A 19,405-nucleotide genomic window follows, 5' to 3' on the forward strand; every position below is an offset into this window, starting at 1 on the left:
TTTAGATTTGCAGTTTTCCAAAATCAATAGCTATCAATTTGTGTAAGAAGACACATTAATATCTGCAATATACTTATGTCTCTCAGCAAGACACAGAAGGCAGAAGAGAGGTCATCATCCGCTGCTTGATGGAGTTCCTTGAGAGTCCGGGGAGGAACTCGTCAAAGATTACCAGGTAAATTTCCTGATGATTACCCTGACTCTAGATGTGTGTCTTTTTATCTAATTCAGTAATCTAATCTATGTATGCTAAGCTTTTACAGATACATCACTCATGCCCTTCATGCAGGATTTTTTTTTTTATGTCAGTTTAATTAACCCACAAAGACTCAAACAGCCACTATCGACAACAAAATATCTGCTGATTTAAAATCTTAATTCTATCAATGCATGTAAATAATTGGTGTAATATACAGTTATTCCTCTTTTCATGGTCATCAGATATGACCATATTTGGACGTTCAGAGGCTCCGTAGTTACCGTGGAAACACCGCCATCTTCTACAGCATTGATTCACCAGTAAAGCCCATGGAGTTGGATCAATGACAGTGGATGGACACACTGGGTTCAGTTAATGAGAGATTTTGCTGCAAAACTAATTTTTTCTTTTGTTTTTTTTTTTTTTTTTCATATATATATATATATATATATAACCTTTTAATTTACTCTTAGATTTAATGAACGTGATTTACATATAGAAAAATACATGATTTGCACAAAAAAAGCAAAATACAGAGGATAGTATAATAAATGGTGATAAATAACTTTACAAAGGTTATATTTGCAGAAAAAATTCTTTGGAAGTTGATACAAAAGTTGCTCTGGGTCTTTATGGGTTAATATTAAGTTAATATTAAAATGTGTGAAATTGGCATTTAAATTACAGTAACAGTGACATTTTGACTGGTATTGTATCTTGAATGTTAAAACGCAAACCTTTACCTCTATATACTTTTTTCATGTTGAGGTTGAATAAAAGACACAGTCTTATGTTTCATTTTACTCTACCCTGACTAGCAAGGTATATAGCAACATTTATCCTTTATATAAGCTGACTACCTTTATATTATGCCGTCACACATAGCCAGAGCCATATGTTTTACTTTTCCATCCAGTCATAGGTGTGTTTTGTTTAATGCATAATTAAATGGCTGTGTTTAAAATGATTGCCCTCTTGGGTTTTCACACAGTCGCAGATTACAGGGTGGGGAAGCAAAATTTACAATATTTTGAAGCAGGGATTGAAAGACAGTGTATGACCACTTAGTTTATTGAAAGTCATGAGAATTTATTTGCCACAAGAAAATTTACATAATAGAAAATGCTTTTATTCTATGTGTCCTCCTCCTTTCTCAATAACTGCCTTCACACGCTTCCTGAAACTTGCGCAAGTGTTCCTCAAATATTCGGGTGACAACTTCTCCCATTCTTCTTTAATAGTATCTTCCAGACTTTCTGGTAATAGTTTTGCTCATAGTCATTCTCTTCTTCCATTCTAAACAGTCTTTATGGACACTCCAACTATTTTTGAAATCTCCTTTGGTGTGACGAGTGCATTCAGCAAATCACACACTCTTTGACGTTTGCTTTCCTGATTACTCATATGGGCAAAAGTTTCTGAAAAGGTATGGATAATAGTGTTAGGTATGATTATGACATAAATATATGTTTGGTTTCAAAACAATTAACGTAGTGCCTGCTGAGAAAAAACAACTAAATATTCATTGTAAATTTTGCCTTCCCACCCTGTATTTTCATTATCAATTTTTTTTTTTTTTCCAATTATCACTACATCATAACTTATCTTTAGATAAACTAATTAGAATCATTAGTTATGTAAATACTTTATCAGTGTCTTGCTCTGACCATTTTATTTGTGCATTAGCCTAATTTACCACTTCATCCTTGTAACTGACTGACCTATTGTATATTGAGGAACTGTTTAAATAAATGTGTCACAGATTGATGTTTGACCACTTATTCACATGATTTGACAGGATGTCGGCAAAGAAGTCATTAAAGAGGACTCCGATCATCATGTCATGAAGATCGTTGTCATCCACACACCAAAGGAAGACTACACCAGTCCGAATGTTCTGATCATCATCGAGGGAGAAGAGGTTTTGGACAACTGCAGAAGTGTGGTAAAGGCTTGCGTTCTACTCATGGGGTTTATCTATGCCATGAACTTGAGTTATCCACCTAAGTTAAAATACACATTTGAAGTTTTTCAGAAGGTCTTTCTTGAGCTTGATGTCCTGAAGATGTCTCCCAGAGTTCAGGCTTTACACAAAAAACTTTTAAGATAAATGTTTCCATGTGAGTGGGTTTAACTTGTATTTCACTGTAAATACATGTTAGCTAATAATGAGAAGAGGTTAATACGACACACAACATGAAACACAACATACAACACAACACACAACACAGCATGACGCAAAACACAACATACAAATGAGACCACATCACATGACGCACAACACAATATGAAACACAACATACAAATGAGACAACACAACATGATCTACAACAACATGAAACACAACATACAAATGAGACAACACAACAATATGACGCACAACATGGCATGAAACGCAACCTGACACCCAACTCACAGGACACGACACAGGAAGTGTTATGGGTGTTTACTTAAACATTTTCAGGATGCGCCATTTTACAAAATGACTCCCCTTTTCTAGTTACTATGTGCAATATCATTAAGCAGTGTCTGGAGCTTGCTATAACATAAGCCCTCATCATAATTGATCCATAGTGGGTTGAAAGCTTAATTGATAACATAATTAACTATTTGTAAAAGTAGTATTGTTGTGAAGTGGAAACGTACAACTGTTATCTTCTGTTGTTCAGTTTTCAGTGGACACATGTTCTGCCCAACATCTTCTGAAATTAAAAAGATGAACAAAAAAAGTTCAAATATCTTAATTAAAATGTAAAAGTTTATAATTTTTGTGGCACTTTTATGCCTGAGACAGCTTTGAAAAAGTGTATGTTTTGTTATGGCAGCAATTACCAGACTGCGGGGATTGTGTAATAATTGTACTTTATGAAGTGTTACATTGAACTGTTGAAAGTTAACTTTAAAATACTAAAAGAATATGTAGTCATTCCAATGATGTGTAGTGCCACTCTAAAGTGTGGATACACTTTCTCCCTCAATACATCAGCACATGGCTGCTGCAGAGGACTGTGCTCACTCCTGGGGGCCCTTTCTGATCCATGCACATCCTCACACAAGAGCTCCGATTCTACCTCCAGGGATCATTACTTTACGTGTTCTCATGTGAGTGGGGACAGGGCCCGGAACAGTTTCTGTCCTGACCTATTGAATGAGAAAGTCTGTCCACACTTCTGATAGACACTGTAACTGCACTTAAAAGTTACATTTCCAGGGTTTGTATGTTCTCTTCAGACCTTGAGAGGTTAAATAAATTAGGTCAAATGTAATAAAAAAAAAATAAAAAATAACTAACTTTTAATTGTTTTTCAAGTCCATTTGGAAACACAGTTTTTACTACCTCTTGCAGGAGGTTATGTTAAATAAAAGATGCTGTTTTTTAAAAAAAAAAGTTATTTTGTGTTTTATTTCATGATTTGTTAAAGCCCTCAATTAAGAAAATTAAAGTAAAAAAGTAGACAAATTAAGAGTGAAATATAATTAAATTTTTAAGAGGTAAAAACTTTGAATATTGTGTTAATGTTACTTAAATAATTCATGAAATAAGGTAAATAAAAGCAAGGTAAATAAACTGAAATACATTATTATAATTTACTGGGGTTTTGTAATAACATGCAAAGGTGTTCTAAAGTGAAATTTACTAGCAAAGGATCTGTGTTAAAGGAATATATATTCAAGTAAAATTTACTTGAGTATGTTTGATTAATTAATTGTTACTAGTAAGTAACTTTTACTTAGGAATTTCCAAAGTAAAATTTACTAAGGATTTTTATGTGGAAATTGTTGCCTAGGTTTTTTCAAGTAAATGGCACTCCATTTTTTTTTCAGTGTAGAAATGTTCTTCAAATGTTACCAAAGCTTAAACAAGATGACTGACAATAAAACTATCATATGAATGTATTCATTGTGTTTTATATTTCAGCATTAATTCTCATTATTTATTTTGTGTTCAGTATATGATGAATTATTTAATGCATTTTTCCCAAAAAATTTCAAGTACCCTCTGGGCTTCCTCCAAGTACCCCTGGGGGTACACGTACCCTACTTTGGGAACCCTTACGATATGTGAATGGATTGCAACACAGTTTAAAACCAGTGGAAACCGAAATAACAGGCTTCAAATTCTGTGATTTAGAGTCATATACAGGGTGAGTCAGAAAAAATGCTCTTTCCATTTAAAGAAATTGTACTGCTAAAACGGAAACACTGATTTTTCTTTTGACCATACAGTCATATTGATGTGGTTATTCAGCATGTCTGGTGATGTAGTCATAGATTTATTGCATTGCATAAGAGAGAGAAGGTCCATTGTTTATTGGGCACTGAAATACCTGCCAACACAATGTATGCCACAGTGAACAAACTTGAAATTGACAACAAGTACAGGAGTCGGGGCTTTGCTTTCACACTCAGGACATAGGCCTACATGACAGTGCCCAGGGAGTTTTCATCATGGCAAGACCACAGCGATTGCGAGTATTATTTCCTCATCGAGTTGTCTGTTTGGGTCAGGAGAGAGAGTGGCCACCTAGATCCCCGGACTTGACCCCCCTTGATTTTTTCTTGTGGGGGTATCTTAAAAACCGTGTGTATCAGACTGTTCCACAAACTCTTCAGGAACTCCGAAATCGCATCACGGCTGAAATCCAAGCCCTACGACGAACACGAATGGTGAGAAGAGCTGTGTTAGAGATGCGACAACGAGCACAGATTTGCATCAATCTGAATGGTAGCCAGGTTGAAGGTCGTGCCGGACGACTTCGTTGAGACAAAACATTTTGATGGTGAGTAAACATGCTGTAATGGTTGACAATTTCAATTTCATTCACGGTGGCATAAACTGTGTTGGCAGATATTTCGGTGCACAATAAACAATGGACATTCCCCCTGTTATGCTATGCCATAAATCAATGATTCAATCGCCAGACATGCTCAATGACCACATCAATATGACTGTATGATCAAAAGAAAAATAAGCATTTCCATTTCAGTGGTACAATTTCTTTAAATGAAAAGAGCGTTTTTTCTGACTCACCCTGTATACGTATGTCATAGTAAACAGCAAATACCATCAGAAAGAAACTTTCAATCCACATTCAATATTATCACTAAGCTTATTTAATACTTAGTAGTATTACTATGTTTGTGGTTAGAAAATAGATTTATTACATAAATAACAAGTGGTTCCAGGCACAACAAACCCCGCCCCTCGCATGTATTGTAGCTTATTTTGGCATCGATCCAGTTGATGTCAGCATGTCGATGCATGTGCTGATGTCATCATATCAATTACCTTTATATATGTTCCAAGTTTGAAGTAAATTAAAACAAAACTGATGTTTTTATAGACATGAAATTTCACCCATTATCAGCAAAAATAAATAAATAAATAAATGAAATAAAATTCATAAAAATTTTGAACTTTGACCCACTTTTCCCAGAATGTAGTGGCATCTATTCTGGGTCACTGGCAATCTATAAACCCAATATGGTATGAATTCAACCAATAGTTTAGCTGCTAGAGTGTTAACAAACAAACAAACAAGCAAACAGAAACAAAATCAATACCCCTTGTTTTTGAGTTTCAAGTTAACATTCCCATTCTACCATTAGCTTAGAAGAGAACGTAGCTAATGTCAAAATATGACTCATCACAACATGAAATCCAATCAGACACTAATGTTTAATATAAAGTCATCTGTAAATAACTGACAAACTCATGAACAGTATTACAATATCTTATATCGAGTTGAGCCTCTTTGAATGTGCCTCAGAGAGAACTAAATAACAGAACTTTGAATGAACATAATTCTGTTTTCTACTTGAGGGTAGGTGTTTAGGCTAGATCACCCAAATGCTAAGTCTTTAATTGTAAAACACACTAATTGTCATTAAACTGACATAAAAACTGACATGGAGTATACACATTAAAGAAAATTTAGCCTCTGTAGCATATGTGTAATGCCCCATTTCCACTACGTGGTATCGGCTCGACTTGGCTCGGCCTTTTTGCATTTCCATTGCGAAAAAGGACCTGGAATCTGGTACCCGGTACTACTTTTTTGGTATCACCTCCGCTGAGGTTCAAGGACTGGGGACCAGATACTAAACCGTGACGTGTACACACTGCAGACCACTGATTGGTCAGATAGTTTTCTCTGTGACCCGCCGTTTTGCAAAAAAAAACAGATACGGAAGTTGACAGTAAATATAGCGGTACATTAATTCACATAATAACAGCCAAAAACTACACCATGGTCGGTCCAGGAGATTCAGTCTTTGGTGGCCGATATAAAAATTCAGACGAGACAACACGCAACGAGTGAGTTTATCAGCAACTCTCTGAGCAGACAACACGGAAATAATGTGCTGTGTTGCTATGACGACCAGGTACTGTAAAGTCTGTAGTATCTTGTAATGGAAATGGTCTCCAGAAATACCGAGTCGAGCCGAGCCAAGCCGAGCCGGTTCCACATAGTGGAAACGTGGCATAAGGTAACATTAGCAAAGATGCTAGCGGCTGTACAGTCATACAGTGTAGTCAATTAATCCTTGAGTTGTCATACTTCAGTTAATTACCTGTATTTAAATCAAATACATTTTGTAATTCTAATATTTGGGTCTTTCCATGACACTGGGTTTATTTTGGTACCTGGCACTTTGCCAGATTTTTTTAGACCTAATAATAAAAGAGAAATTTAAACATATTACCCCCCAGGATTTACCTAATGATGACCTCAGATAAATGCAATAAAGTTGTACTCTTGCTCTGAGCCATCCCAAAATTAATGAATAATTAATAAACTAGAAGCACTCGGAGAGCGCAGACCTCCGCCAAGGCTGATCAGTGGGCCCCCCCGTGGGCCCCCCCACCCCCGATCACCACCAAAATTTAATCATTTCTTCCTTATCCCATTTCCAACAAACCCTGAAAATTTCATCCAAATCTGTCCATAACTTTTTGAATTATGTTTCACACTAACGGACAGACAAACAGACAAACAAACAGACAAACAAACAAACAAACCCTGGCAAAAACATAACCTCCTTGGCGGAGGTAAATATTGGGGCCAAAAATAGGACCACCATTGGGACATGAAAAGCTACCTAGGTGTCAGTGCATTAGATCTGGAAAACATGGCTGTAAATGGTCTTACATAGCACTATAAATAAAGATACTGTGTTAAATTTGACGATCCTAGTGGTTTTTCATGAATCTCAGTCTCATTCCAGGTTTCACGTGTAACCCATTGTGTCCACTCACATTACATGCAGAACCTGCCCATTTAAACACATATAAATCACGAGTTATTTTGCAACAGTGGTCATATTTGTGAAACACTCTGCCTTGCATAATTACTTCTATTCCCAAAAATGTACCTGTGAGAGAATGAAAAGATATTCAAAAAAATAGCAGCGTGTAATTTTCGTGTCCTTTTTACTGTGTTACATGCAGATTTTCATATGCGCACGTCAAATAAAAATGTGTTATATCTGAAAAATAGTTTCTTTTATCTCAGTAAATATTCATTTTTTAACAGAGACCCAAAGTGCTTCCAGACTTGTTTCATAGAAGCAGATTTGCATTTTGCAAGTAGCATAGTTGTGATTTATGACAGGAAACTTTTTTTCTGTATTTGTGCCCATCTCTGTGGTAATGCATAAGATAAAGTAGAGGAGGACAGGCAGGACATCCAAACATCCAGCTGAACAAACATATTGTCACTGTGGACGTTGGTTATTATCTCCTGACAGGACTGTGAGATGAAGTGCACACAGTCATTTTTCTGTGAGACGACAGTTACCCCAGGAATCAGTCAATAAACCCTCCAATTAATTATTCAGCCAATTATTCACATTTCCTATAACATCAACAATCTGTATTTTTCTCTGACATTTTGGGAAATATGCCTGTTTACTTTCTTACCGGGGGTTAGATGAGAATATCGATTATCAATTTAATCTCAGAGCGTTTAGCGCAGGGATAAAAGATGTGTTTAGCCTAGCTTAGCGCACAAGATGCAGAGAGAAACAGCATGGGTGCATGAAAACTCAGATCAATCCCTTTATCTAGAAAAAGGCAGAATTCCAAAAGCGCAAAGATATTCTTGAAACTGACAAATCAAAGAGTGCTATCAGGTTTCTAAACTCTCTTCATTTTTATCAACACTGGCAGCTTTACTGTGTATTAGGAGTAAAATGTGTATTAAAGTCCATCTGGCAGCCTGTAGCAGTGCTGTTTCTGCTCCCTGTAGACGTCCACAGACACTGCAGGTGCATTCCTAATGCTATTAGTGTCTGAAGGACAGCTTAACAAAGACTTCTCACATCCTGCTTGGCTGATTTTTGCATTTTGTTCACTCTCAATTAGAGACGTATGCCACGAGTCCAAACACTGTCTCCCTGTTCCATTGTGAACTTTTTCAGTCTGTGGCCATATGAGCATCCATATTTAGCAGGATTAGCCAGGCACACATGTGCCCTTCACCGACTGTTACATATTTATTTCCCTGATTGCAATCAGAAAACTTGCAATAGGAAAAAAAAACATTTCTGTAAGAATTAATGTAATGTAAAAAGTTAATGTAAAAAGTTTCTATTCTGAACCCTTTACTTATTTGATCATGTCTGATATATCTGATGCACAATTGCAATTGAAAAATCTTTCACTATAGTGAGTTCTAAATAACTGTAATTAGGCCTTTGTGAGTTCTTACAAGATGATTATTAGTACTATTATGTGTCAGTCGGACTGATAAGTATTAATCATGGCACCACAAACATTTCATTAAACATTTAAAGCACATTTAAAAGTTTTTTACATTCATAGACTGCTGTTTATTATGTTGTGTAAATTTTATTAATCTTTCTTTGTCACATCATTAACAATAATACATATTTTGTATTTACTAGCTGTTAAATTAAATGTTACAGCTACCAGTTTATAATGTTTTTAACAAATACTTTAATTAACAGATGAGGGTAATAAGCAACTTGTTAGCAGGACTTACCACATAACCTAAGAAGTTTTATTTATTCAACTCTAAAAGAAACTCTTTAGTATCATCAACATGTCTGGAGGACACTACCATCATACTTTTTAAACAAATAATAATTGGTTCATTGCTATCAGGCATTTTCTCACAAAGATTTATAACAAAAAAGCCTCCATTGAAAGACTTTTAAAAAATGAGAGAGTTGTTTTCAAACATCTAAGGGATTTTTTTCACCCATCAGCTCCCATCAGTACCCATGAGCTCCCATCAGTACCCATCAGTACCCATGAGCTCCCATCAGTACCCATCAGTACCCATGAGCTCCCATCAGTACCCATCAGTGCCCATCAGCTCCTATCAGAGACCATCAGTACCTATCAGCTCCTATCAGTACCCATCAGCTCCCATCAGTACCCATCTGCTCCTATCAGTACCCATCAGCTCCCATCAGTACCCATCAGTGCTCATCAGTACCCATCAGCTCCTATCAGTACACATCAGTACACATCAGCACCCATCAGCTCCCATCAGTACCCATCTGCTCCTATCAGTACCCATCAGCTCCCATCAGTACCCATCAGCACTCATCAGTACCCATCAGCTCCTATCAGTACACATCAGCACCCATCAGCTCCCATCAGTACCCATCAGCACCCATCAGTACCCATCAGCTCCCATCAGTACCAATCAGCTCCCATCAGTACCCATCAACTCCTATCAGTACCCATCATCTCCCATTAGTACCCATCAGCACCCATCAGTACCAATCAGTACCCATCAGCACCCATCAGTACCAATCAGCTCCCATCAGTACTCATCAGTATCCATCAGCTCCCATCAGTACTCATCAGTACCCATCAGCTCCCATTAGTACCCATCAGCATCCATCAGTACCAATCAGTACCCATCAGCACCCATCAGTGCTCATCAGTACCAATCAGCTCCCATCAGTACCCATCAGTACCAGTCAGGACCCATCAGTACCCATCACTACCAGTCAGAACCCATCAGTACACCTCAGCTCCCATCAGTACCCATCAGTACCAGTACCCATCAGCTCCTATCAGCACCCATCAGTACTAATCAGTACCCATCAGTACCCATCAGCTCCAATCAGTACCCATCAGCACCAGTCAGTACCCATAAGCTCCCATCAGTACCAGTCAGGACCCATCAGTATGCATCAGTAGCAGTTAGTACCCATCAGCTCCCATCAGTACCAGTCAGGACCCATCAGTACGCATCAGCACCCATCAGTACTCATCAGTACCAGTCAGTACCCATCAGCTCCCATCAGCTCCAGTCAGGACCCATCAGTATGCATCAGTGCCAGTCAGTACCCATCAGCTCCCATCACTACCAGTCAGGACCCATCAGTACGCATCAGCTCCCATTAGTACCCATCAGTACCAGTCAGTACCCATCAGCTCCCATCAGTGCCCATCAGTGCCAGTCAGGACCCATCAGTATGCATCAGTACCAGTCAGTACCCATAAGCTCCCATCACTACCAGTCAGGACCCATCAGTACACATCAGCTCCCATCAGTACCAGTCAGTACCCATCAGCTCCCATCAGTACCCATCAGTGCCAGTCAGGACCCATCAGTATCCATCAGCTCCCACCAGTACCCATCAGTACCAGTCAGGACCCACCAGTATGCATCAGTAGCAGTCAGTACCCGTCAGCTCCCACCAGTACCAGTCAGGACCCATCAGTACGCATCAGCTCCCATCAGTACCCATCAGTACCAGCCAGTACCCATCAGCTCCCATCAGCTCCCATCAGTGCCAGTCAGGACCCACCAGTACCCATCAGTACCCATTTTCAGCTTGTGTCCAGTGTTTCCTATTGCTGGGTTACAAACACAGTCTTCTGCTTCTGGATCATTCATTACTCCTCTGATTACTGACTAACTGTACGTTATCATTTTCCAAACAGCTGTTACTGTTGTTGGATCACAGAATGACCCCAGAAGAACCCTGTTCCACTGTTCCACTGGTATTTAACTGGTTAACAATTGTTCAGCTGTATTATTTATTACTGTTTTCTGTAGTCGACACCTCCCTACTCCCTTACTTTTAATCTTTCTATCTTTTGTTGTTGAAGCAGTGTTTTCAGTTTCTTCTGGATGTTCTTTTTGCTTAGAAAGCACATTGCCTTTTTGTATGAAATGTGCTGTATATATAAACTTGCTTTGCTTTGCATTTTGCTGAAGCCATGTCCATACATTTCTCAAAGTACATCAGAAGTGATATTCACCTTAACCATTCAATCACAGCTTCCTCACATGATACTTCTTGTGTGTGTATAAGCGATCACGGCTCAGGAAGTAGAGTGGGTCGTCTAATAACCGAAGGGCTGGCGGTTTGCTCTGTCCTAGTCATGTGCCGCTGTGTCCTTGGGCAAGACACTTCACTGATCCTGCCTCCAGTGTCACTCACACTGGTGTATGAATGTGTATGAATGTTCGATGGTGGTCAGAGTTTGGCGTGAATGGGCAGCCATGCTTCCGTCGGCTGGCCCCAGAGCTACAAACATGGTTTCCCACCACCAGAGAGTGAACGAATAATGGATCAATAATGTAAAGGGCTTTGGGTGCCTTGAAAAGTGCTATAGATATCTAATCCATCATTATTATTAATATATATTAGTGCTGGGCAGCGATTAAAATCTTTAATCGTAATTAATCGCGTGGATTTCTGCAATCAATCACGATTAATCACACAGTTATATGGGGGGGTTTGCCGGCATCAATGGCAGGTATCGCCTTTAAGTGATATTTTAGACTGGAAGTACTGCTGTGATAAAAAATAATTCCACATTGCAGTGCTTACAAACAACTTTGGCCTTCTCAACCCCACCATGTGAAGACATTTAAAATGAAAATGTCCATGTAAAAGACCAGTACTTTTTTCCATGTTTATGTCCCCACCAGTTTATTTCTGGTTGAGTGATTGACAGGAGTCTTAAACCCACTAATAAGTACTAATACTATAATAATAAGCCCAATAATATGTGATGTTCAGTTGTTAAAAGCTAGCAAAGGGGACCCTCTAGTGTCGGAATAAGTTGCACTAACGTATGTTTTGTACTTGCGCTGTTCCCATAGCCAGTTCGGACATAAGAAGGAACTAACAGACACGTTTCTTTCACTCTGTTTGTATGGCCTGAAAAACATTTGCCTGTGAGTATTTTACGTTCAGTTGTTGTAAGAATGAATAGTATAAAATATCTCTGATGTGAACCTTTGTTGCTGGATAAAAAGACGTTGTAAATCTTAAGTAAATCTGTAAATGCTAATCGTTAGCGTGTCTATGGATTTTCCCATTCAAGTTAGTATCGAGCTAGCAATCTTTTTCCCATTCATTTAAATGTATAATGCCATGTAAATGTACTAAGGCAATGAACATACCTGAGACATATTTTGTATGTATGTTGCAGTTTTACAGTGAGTCTCAAGTAAAAGATTTGGAGAGAAGTTTTCGGTGTCCGGCTTTTCTTGGGAAACCTGTTGTCTATCTGCCGAGCTAATCACCACACGCACACAAGCAGAGGCAGAAGAATATGAGTTATGATAAAATGGCATTAATGTGAGATAAAAAAATTGTTGGGGTTATTTAATGAATGTGTTAACGCGGTAATAACGCATTAACTTGCCCAGCCCTAATATATATTTATATCAAATAATCTGAAGCAAATTTAGTGGCCTACATTTGTGCGATAGTCAGTAAACACACTCACCATGTTGAGCTTGAGCTCCATGTTGAGGACTCCTCCGCTGTCTAAAACTGGCATGAGGTTGATGGCGAACACGGCGGCCCTGTCAGGTGGAATGGATATATTTGGACCGAAGAAGACGTAGAAGTGTACGGAAAAGGTGTCCAGCTCATTGCGCAGAGTGGGACGGATTGGCCAGCACTTGTTGGTATCGGCGGTGGGTGCGAGGTAAATGATGCTGTTGTCTGTCGTGTGCAGGTGACTGGCGTTCGGAGACAGGCCGGGCAGCGCTGCCACCGACAGCGTCTCAGACAAGGAGAAACCCATGGCTGTTCCAAAGGACTGGGGCATGTTCATGGAGGAGCTAGGCTGCGCTTGGTCCTTTGACAGATTGGGCTTGGAGCAATCTAGGCAGAGGGAAAGGTAGAAAATTCACAAAGGAAATCAATCAGCAGGATTCTTGTAAGTGAATCTGACAATTTGGAGGATTGTACAGGCTTAACACAGAGGCTTTTTTAGAATTCACGTTGCAGTAACAGCCTGGGTAATGCAATAATCCCTATCATAAAATCAAACAAGCGATCCCTGGCAACTCGCAAACAAACAGGCAGCAACCGTGTCCGTTATTTTACTAGGATTATTATGCATGCTAAGCAACCTAGTCTTTTGCAAATGTTTGAAATGATCCCTTTCGGCTGGCTTCCATAATGTAAACAGTAAGGTTCAGAGCTGTACATTGGTTTTTAATGAGACAAAGATTCCCAGCAAATGCAAACAGTATGCTTTCACTCAACACAAAGCAACTCACTGCAAAATGGTCATTGAAAGTACTGTCAAATATCAGCAATAACACCGATTCCTAAGGGAAAAAAAAGATTTCAAAGGCTTCTGCAGCTCAGCCTTGCTTGCATAGCCTACTGTTGTCTCCGAAAGGGTTTGAAGTGTTTTGATGTATGCAGCTGAAGCGCTCCTAAAAATAACAAAAATTCATAATATTGCAGGCTTGAGGCAACTGGAACTTTGGTAGAAAACAGGAAAAATCTGATAAGAAACATGCATAAGGTGCATGTTTATGCATGTGTGCAAGTGCAAGTGTGGGGGTGGGAGTGTTGTTGTGCAGACGCTCTCGTGGTTCAAAGAATGTCCTTTGGCTTTGACACATATCACAGAATGTCAGATCATACATTAAGGGGCCAGGCACCTGCTGTGAAAAATACTTTATTAACCCTTTCATGCACAGTGGTCACTACAGTGGACAGTTCTTCTCCAGCTGTTCTCTTGTATATTCATGGGTTTGGTTGTTTTAGTTCCATATGAGCCAACACAGTGGACACTTCTGCACCATCCCATACACTGACATTCAGACCAGTACTGTAACGCTGCTGTTTTTGATAAACCTGATCTGCACTAACATGATTTAGTGTAAATCAATTGCTAATTGTTATTAGACTGTCATTAACAGTTTTCTGAAACAACAAGCTTTTTATTCTTTTTTTTTTTTTTTTCTTTGCATATCCTCCTGAGACCCAGCAATGCATTTTGTCCTCTATAGGGGACAAAAGTTTGACAGTTTAACTTAAATGCTGTCCATCACAAAGGACATTCCATTAAAAAAATATTTATATACAGGGTGGGGAAGCAAAATTTACAATGAACATTTAGTTGTTTTTTCTCAGCAGGTACTACGTCAATTGTTTTGAAACCAAACATATGCTGATGTCATAATCATACCTAACACTATTATCCATACCTTTTCAGAAACTTTTGCCCATATGAGTAATCAGGAAAGCAAACGTCAAAGAGTGTGTGATTTGCTGAATGCACTCGTCACACCAAAGGAGATTTCAAAAGTAGTTGGAGTGTCCATAAAGACTGTTTATAATGTAAAGAAGAGAATGACTATGAGCAAAACTATTACGAGAAAGTCTGGAAGATACTATTAAAGAAGAATGGGAGAAGTTGTCACCCGAATATTTGAGGAACACTTGCGCAAGTTTCAGGAAGCGTATGAAGGCAGTTATTGAGAAAGAAGGAGGACACATAGAATAAAAACATTTTCTATTATGTACATTTAGATTACAGGATTCCTGTTAGGTACAATGGTGTATTCAGCGCAGATGTAGCAGAATACGTCAGGCTTATTTTTGCAAGATCTTCTAGTCGAAGCCATTTCATTCACCTGTAATATTAAAAAAAAACATTAATCATAAATTGGCAAAAGTAAAAGCTTCAGAACTCGTTTATTGCAAGAAATATGAAAGAATTTTGTATCATATGATGTGAAAATGCCCATAAATGCAAGCAAAAATGTTAAAAAGCCAATATGTAGCATAGTTCAGAAAGTTGACCTGATTGAGCAAAATTAATGTGATTTTTGGATTCAGCACACCAAAATTATCCTAAATCAGCTCAAAAAACTTAAACAATAAATTTGTTGTTGACCAGTGTTATTATTAACCCTTTCATACATAGTGGTGACTCCAGTGGACAGTTCTTCTCCAGCTGTTCTCTTGTATATTCATGGGTTTTGTTGTTTTAGTTCCATATCAGCCAACACAGTGGACCCTTATATACCCTTATCCCATACACTGCAATTCATACTGTTACTGAAATATTGCTGTTCTTGATAAACCTGATCTGCACTAATATGCTTTAAATTAATTGCTAATTGTTATGAGACTGTAATTAACAGTTTTCTTAATCAAAAAGGTGTTTTTTTTTTTGCATATTATCTCCATGAAGTTAGTAATATCTAGTATTAGACTATGTTAAAATGTGAGAAAACATCAGATTAGCAGCATGAAAAATGTTTTTGTTTCATAGTTTTTCTTCTTCCAACTCCTTTTCAAGTGTAGATGAATGATCTTGGAATTTTGAATTTGCATGTATTCTGTAAATGCTCAAAATAAACAAAAAATAATGAATGAATGAACAGTTTTCACACAGTATATGACTTTCTGATGATGGGTTTTAAAAACATGTTTCTTTACTTCAAAAATAAAATGCATGGTGTCCAGTTGAGTGGATGTGTTTGTAACTCCTTGAAAAACAGGTTCATTAAAAAAAAAAAAAAAAAAAAAAAAAAAAAATCAATTGCATTGTTTTTTTATGCCTAAAGAGGAATAAAAACACTCAGGAAAAAAATCTCAACTAAGGTTCTCATAATTCATGCATGAAAGGGTTAATTATTATTATTATTATTATTATTATTATTATTATTATTATTATTATTACTATTATTATTATTATTATTATTTTGTCTTGTGACTTTTATTTTGTAAATGGTTTTTCCCTCTGTGTCCGACAACTTCCCCTTCCTGTTAATCTGATCGTCTTCCCACGTTCTGATCATTTGCACCTGTTCCCCATTACCTTGCGTATGCATATATTGTCCATGTCTCCCTTTGTTCCGACAGTTAACGATGGACGAAGTGAAGCTTTCTGAAGCAAAGAACGTTTTTAATCACAACTGTCCTGAAAAAAGTTCACTACTCGAAGCTTGTTCCGATCATGTGACCCATGACGTCCAACACTTCATTTGACATGTACACCACATGACTGGTTTGAATGCTGATTCAATGGTAGCGGTTCATGATTCACTGCTGATAAATCTGAATGGGTGATTTGACAAGAACATGAACAAAACAAATCAATCAATCAGTGCATAATTTATCCACATCACTAAAACCAAGGAAGTATAAGTATAGTAGCAGCAGGGGTTCACAAAGTTCACAAATTTTGTAAGAAATGCCTTAATGATGTCAATATTGTTATGGAAAATGATTAGTAAAATTGTAAAAAAAAAAAAAAAAAAAAAAAGTGTAAAATAACTCAAAGCATGTTCTATATTTTAGATTCAAAATAGCCACATTTTGCTTTTATTACTGCTTTGCACATTCTTGGTATTCTCTCGATGTCCTATCTTCACATTAAATATTTTAGTAAATTGATAGGACCAATTAGGGCTGTGCAATTAATCGAAATTCAATTACAATTTCAATTATTACACGCAACGATTACAAAAATTATGTAATCGAGAAAAAAACAATTATTAATTTTGAGTCGTTTTAATTCACGCGCACGCAAGCTACCATGAGCTGCTCTGCCCCGCCCCCCTCTAAGCTACTGCTGCCAGCTAGCCGGCAGGTCCACCCCAAGAGGAAAGTTGTACCTAGCGGTCTGGAAAAATAGCAGGAGAATCACAGCAGAAGTGCTTGGTAAACAAAAAAGGCAAGTCCAATTCAATTGTATGGAATCACTTTGGGTTTGATGAAGAAGACGAAGAGCAAAAACACATCACGAGCAAAAAGTGTTTCGTAGTTGTGTCCGCACCGACCGCTAACACAACAAACCTTTTGAACCATCTAAAGTTTAACCACCGCCACCTTTATCATATTCTTTATCTTATGAAAAACTAAAACGCATAAAAACAACTTCGTCCGCAATGCAATCTTTAGTCTCCGAATCTCTTTACGCTGCAACTCCCGTATTAACCTAACCCTAACCCGTATAACCCTAACGTACGTATTCTATAGGGTGTCCCATAAGTCTCCATACATCGGAAAAATAAACGTTTCTTGACATAAACCATTTTTATTTATATAATATGCTCTATATGACTGCCATTTTGTCGAGAACACATTTCAATGCGTGTCCCCCACTGCTGAAGAACTATAAAGAAGAAATATGAGGAAATACATGTTAGAACCATATGTATTATGTCTCCTATGTATGGAGACTTATGGGACACCCTGTAGATGGCTGATGCATACAGAAGGCTTTAACTGAAACCTCACAGCACGCCACTGAATTTACTATGTTTCATACTACATTGAACATACTTGAATTTATAATTTGCACTTTATGTGAGTTTTTTTTTTTTTTTTTATTGCTACAGTTCTATGGCAAGTCTATAGTAGTTTAATTCCAGTGCACTATTTGTTTACAAAAGGAAACATACTTGAATTTACAGTACACTTATTTGATTTCAAAGATTTTTTTGTTTCGTACAAAAGTGAAAATACTTTGTTTTAGTGGTTAAAAGCTTTATTTATGTTTAAAGAGTATATTTTACATTGTTTTGCAAGAAAAACATAAACAACTTTAAGGTTAACAAATAATCGTTTTTAATAATCGTGATTTCAATTATTGCTAAAATAATCATGATTTTTTTTTTTTTCTATAATCAAGCAGCCCTAGGACCAATATTTTGGGAGATTCTTTCTTTCTTTCTTTAGGATCCCCATTAGCTGTATCATAGCTATAGCTATACTTCCTGGGGTCCTTACAATAATCTTTACAACTAGTCAATGCAAATAACATACAATATAATCATACAAAAAACTACTTTTCACATACAACATAACATAAAAGAAAATAAATAGCAGACACAATACAGATATGACAGCTCCTTTAGGTCAGCAGTGGTGTAATATATACATGACATGATTATCGTAAAAAAGACTATTGATTGTATAACAAAACCTTTAAGCCATATTTTTAATCTTTCCTTTTGTAAAGGAATTTTTCCAGACAGAATGAAGATGGCAAAGGTCATTCCACTGTTTACAGCAGGAGACAAAAGAACCTGACTAATTACAAACCAGTATCTTTGCTGTCACAATTTTCTAAAATAATTGAAAAATTATTTGTGAAAAATTAGATTCTTTTATTGAGAAAAATAATTTGTTAAATGACAGTCAATATGGCTTTCGAGGTCGTCGTTCTACAGCTTTAGCATTAATGAACATAATAGAAGAAATCACAAATGCAACAGATAACAAAAAATATACTATAGGAGTATTTATTGATTTAAAGAAATCATTTGATACATTAGATCACAACATTTTAATTTCAAAATTATTTTCATATGGTATAAGAGGAGTTGTTTTAGACTGGTTAACCAGTTATTTACACAACAGACAACAGTATGTGCAGTTTGCTGGGAAAGTGTCTAACTGTTCAAAAATTGAATGTGGAGTCCCACAAGTGTCTGTTCTGGGGCCAAAATTATTGATTTTATATATTAACAACATATGTAATATATCAAAGATAATGCAGTTTATTTTATTTGCAGATGATACAAACTTTCTTTGTTCAGGAGATGATTTAAAAACGTTAATACGCTAAGCTAGTAAGCTTCGGATGTCATGCGTCACACGATCAGCAAAAAATGAATCAAGCTCCGATACAAGAATCTGTGTATCGTTCGTTCATTCGTTTTTCAATTTAAAACCAAAACTGAAAAAAACAAAAAAAACGACTCGTTTTTTTGTTTTTCATTTTCAAAACCAGAATGAAAAACTGATAACGGTTCATTTTTCAATTTCCTGATTTTGTGCTCAAATGAAACATGGAAAAAACGGATAACGACCGTTTCATCTGATTTTGCTATTTTCAATATAGTTCAGTTGTGTGACCCGGAAGTAGTCGTTACTAGGGAAAAAATAAACAAACGGAATCATGGCCGGACTGGAGGAATATTTTGCTATAAT

The 19,405-nt window shown here is 37.1% G+C and overlaps 1 protein-coding gene across 1 annotated transcript in view; it reads right to left on the reverse strand.

Moving 5' to 3' along the window:
* Nucleotides 1-19,405, reverse strand: part of tmem8b (transmembrane protein 8B) — a 156,303-nt gene that overhangs the window by 82,160 nt on the left and 54,738 nt on the right. The window contains exon 6 of the mRNA XM_030142566.1: nucleotides 12,936-13,318. Coding sequence (XP_029998426.1) covers nucleotides 12,936-13,318 — 383 coding nt within the window. The remainder of the gene's footprint in view (nucleotides 1-12,935; nucleotides 13,319-19,405) is intronic.

This window comes from Sphaeramia orbicularis, chromosome 9 (assembly GCF_902148855.1).
Source record: "Sphaeramia orbicularis chromosome 9, fSphaOr1.1, whole genome shotgun sequence".
NCBI lineage: Eukaryota > Metazoa > Chordata > Actinopteri > Kurtiformes > Apogonidae > Sphaeramia > Sphaeramia orbicularis.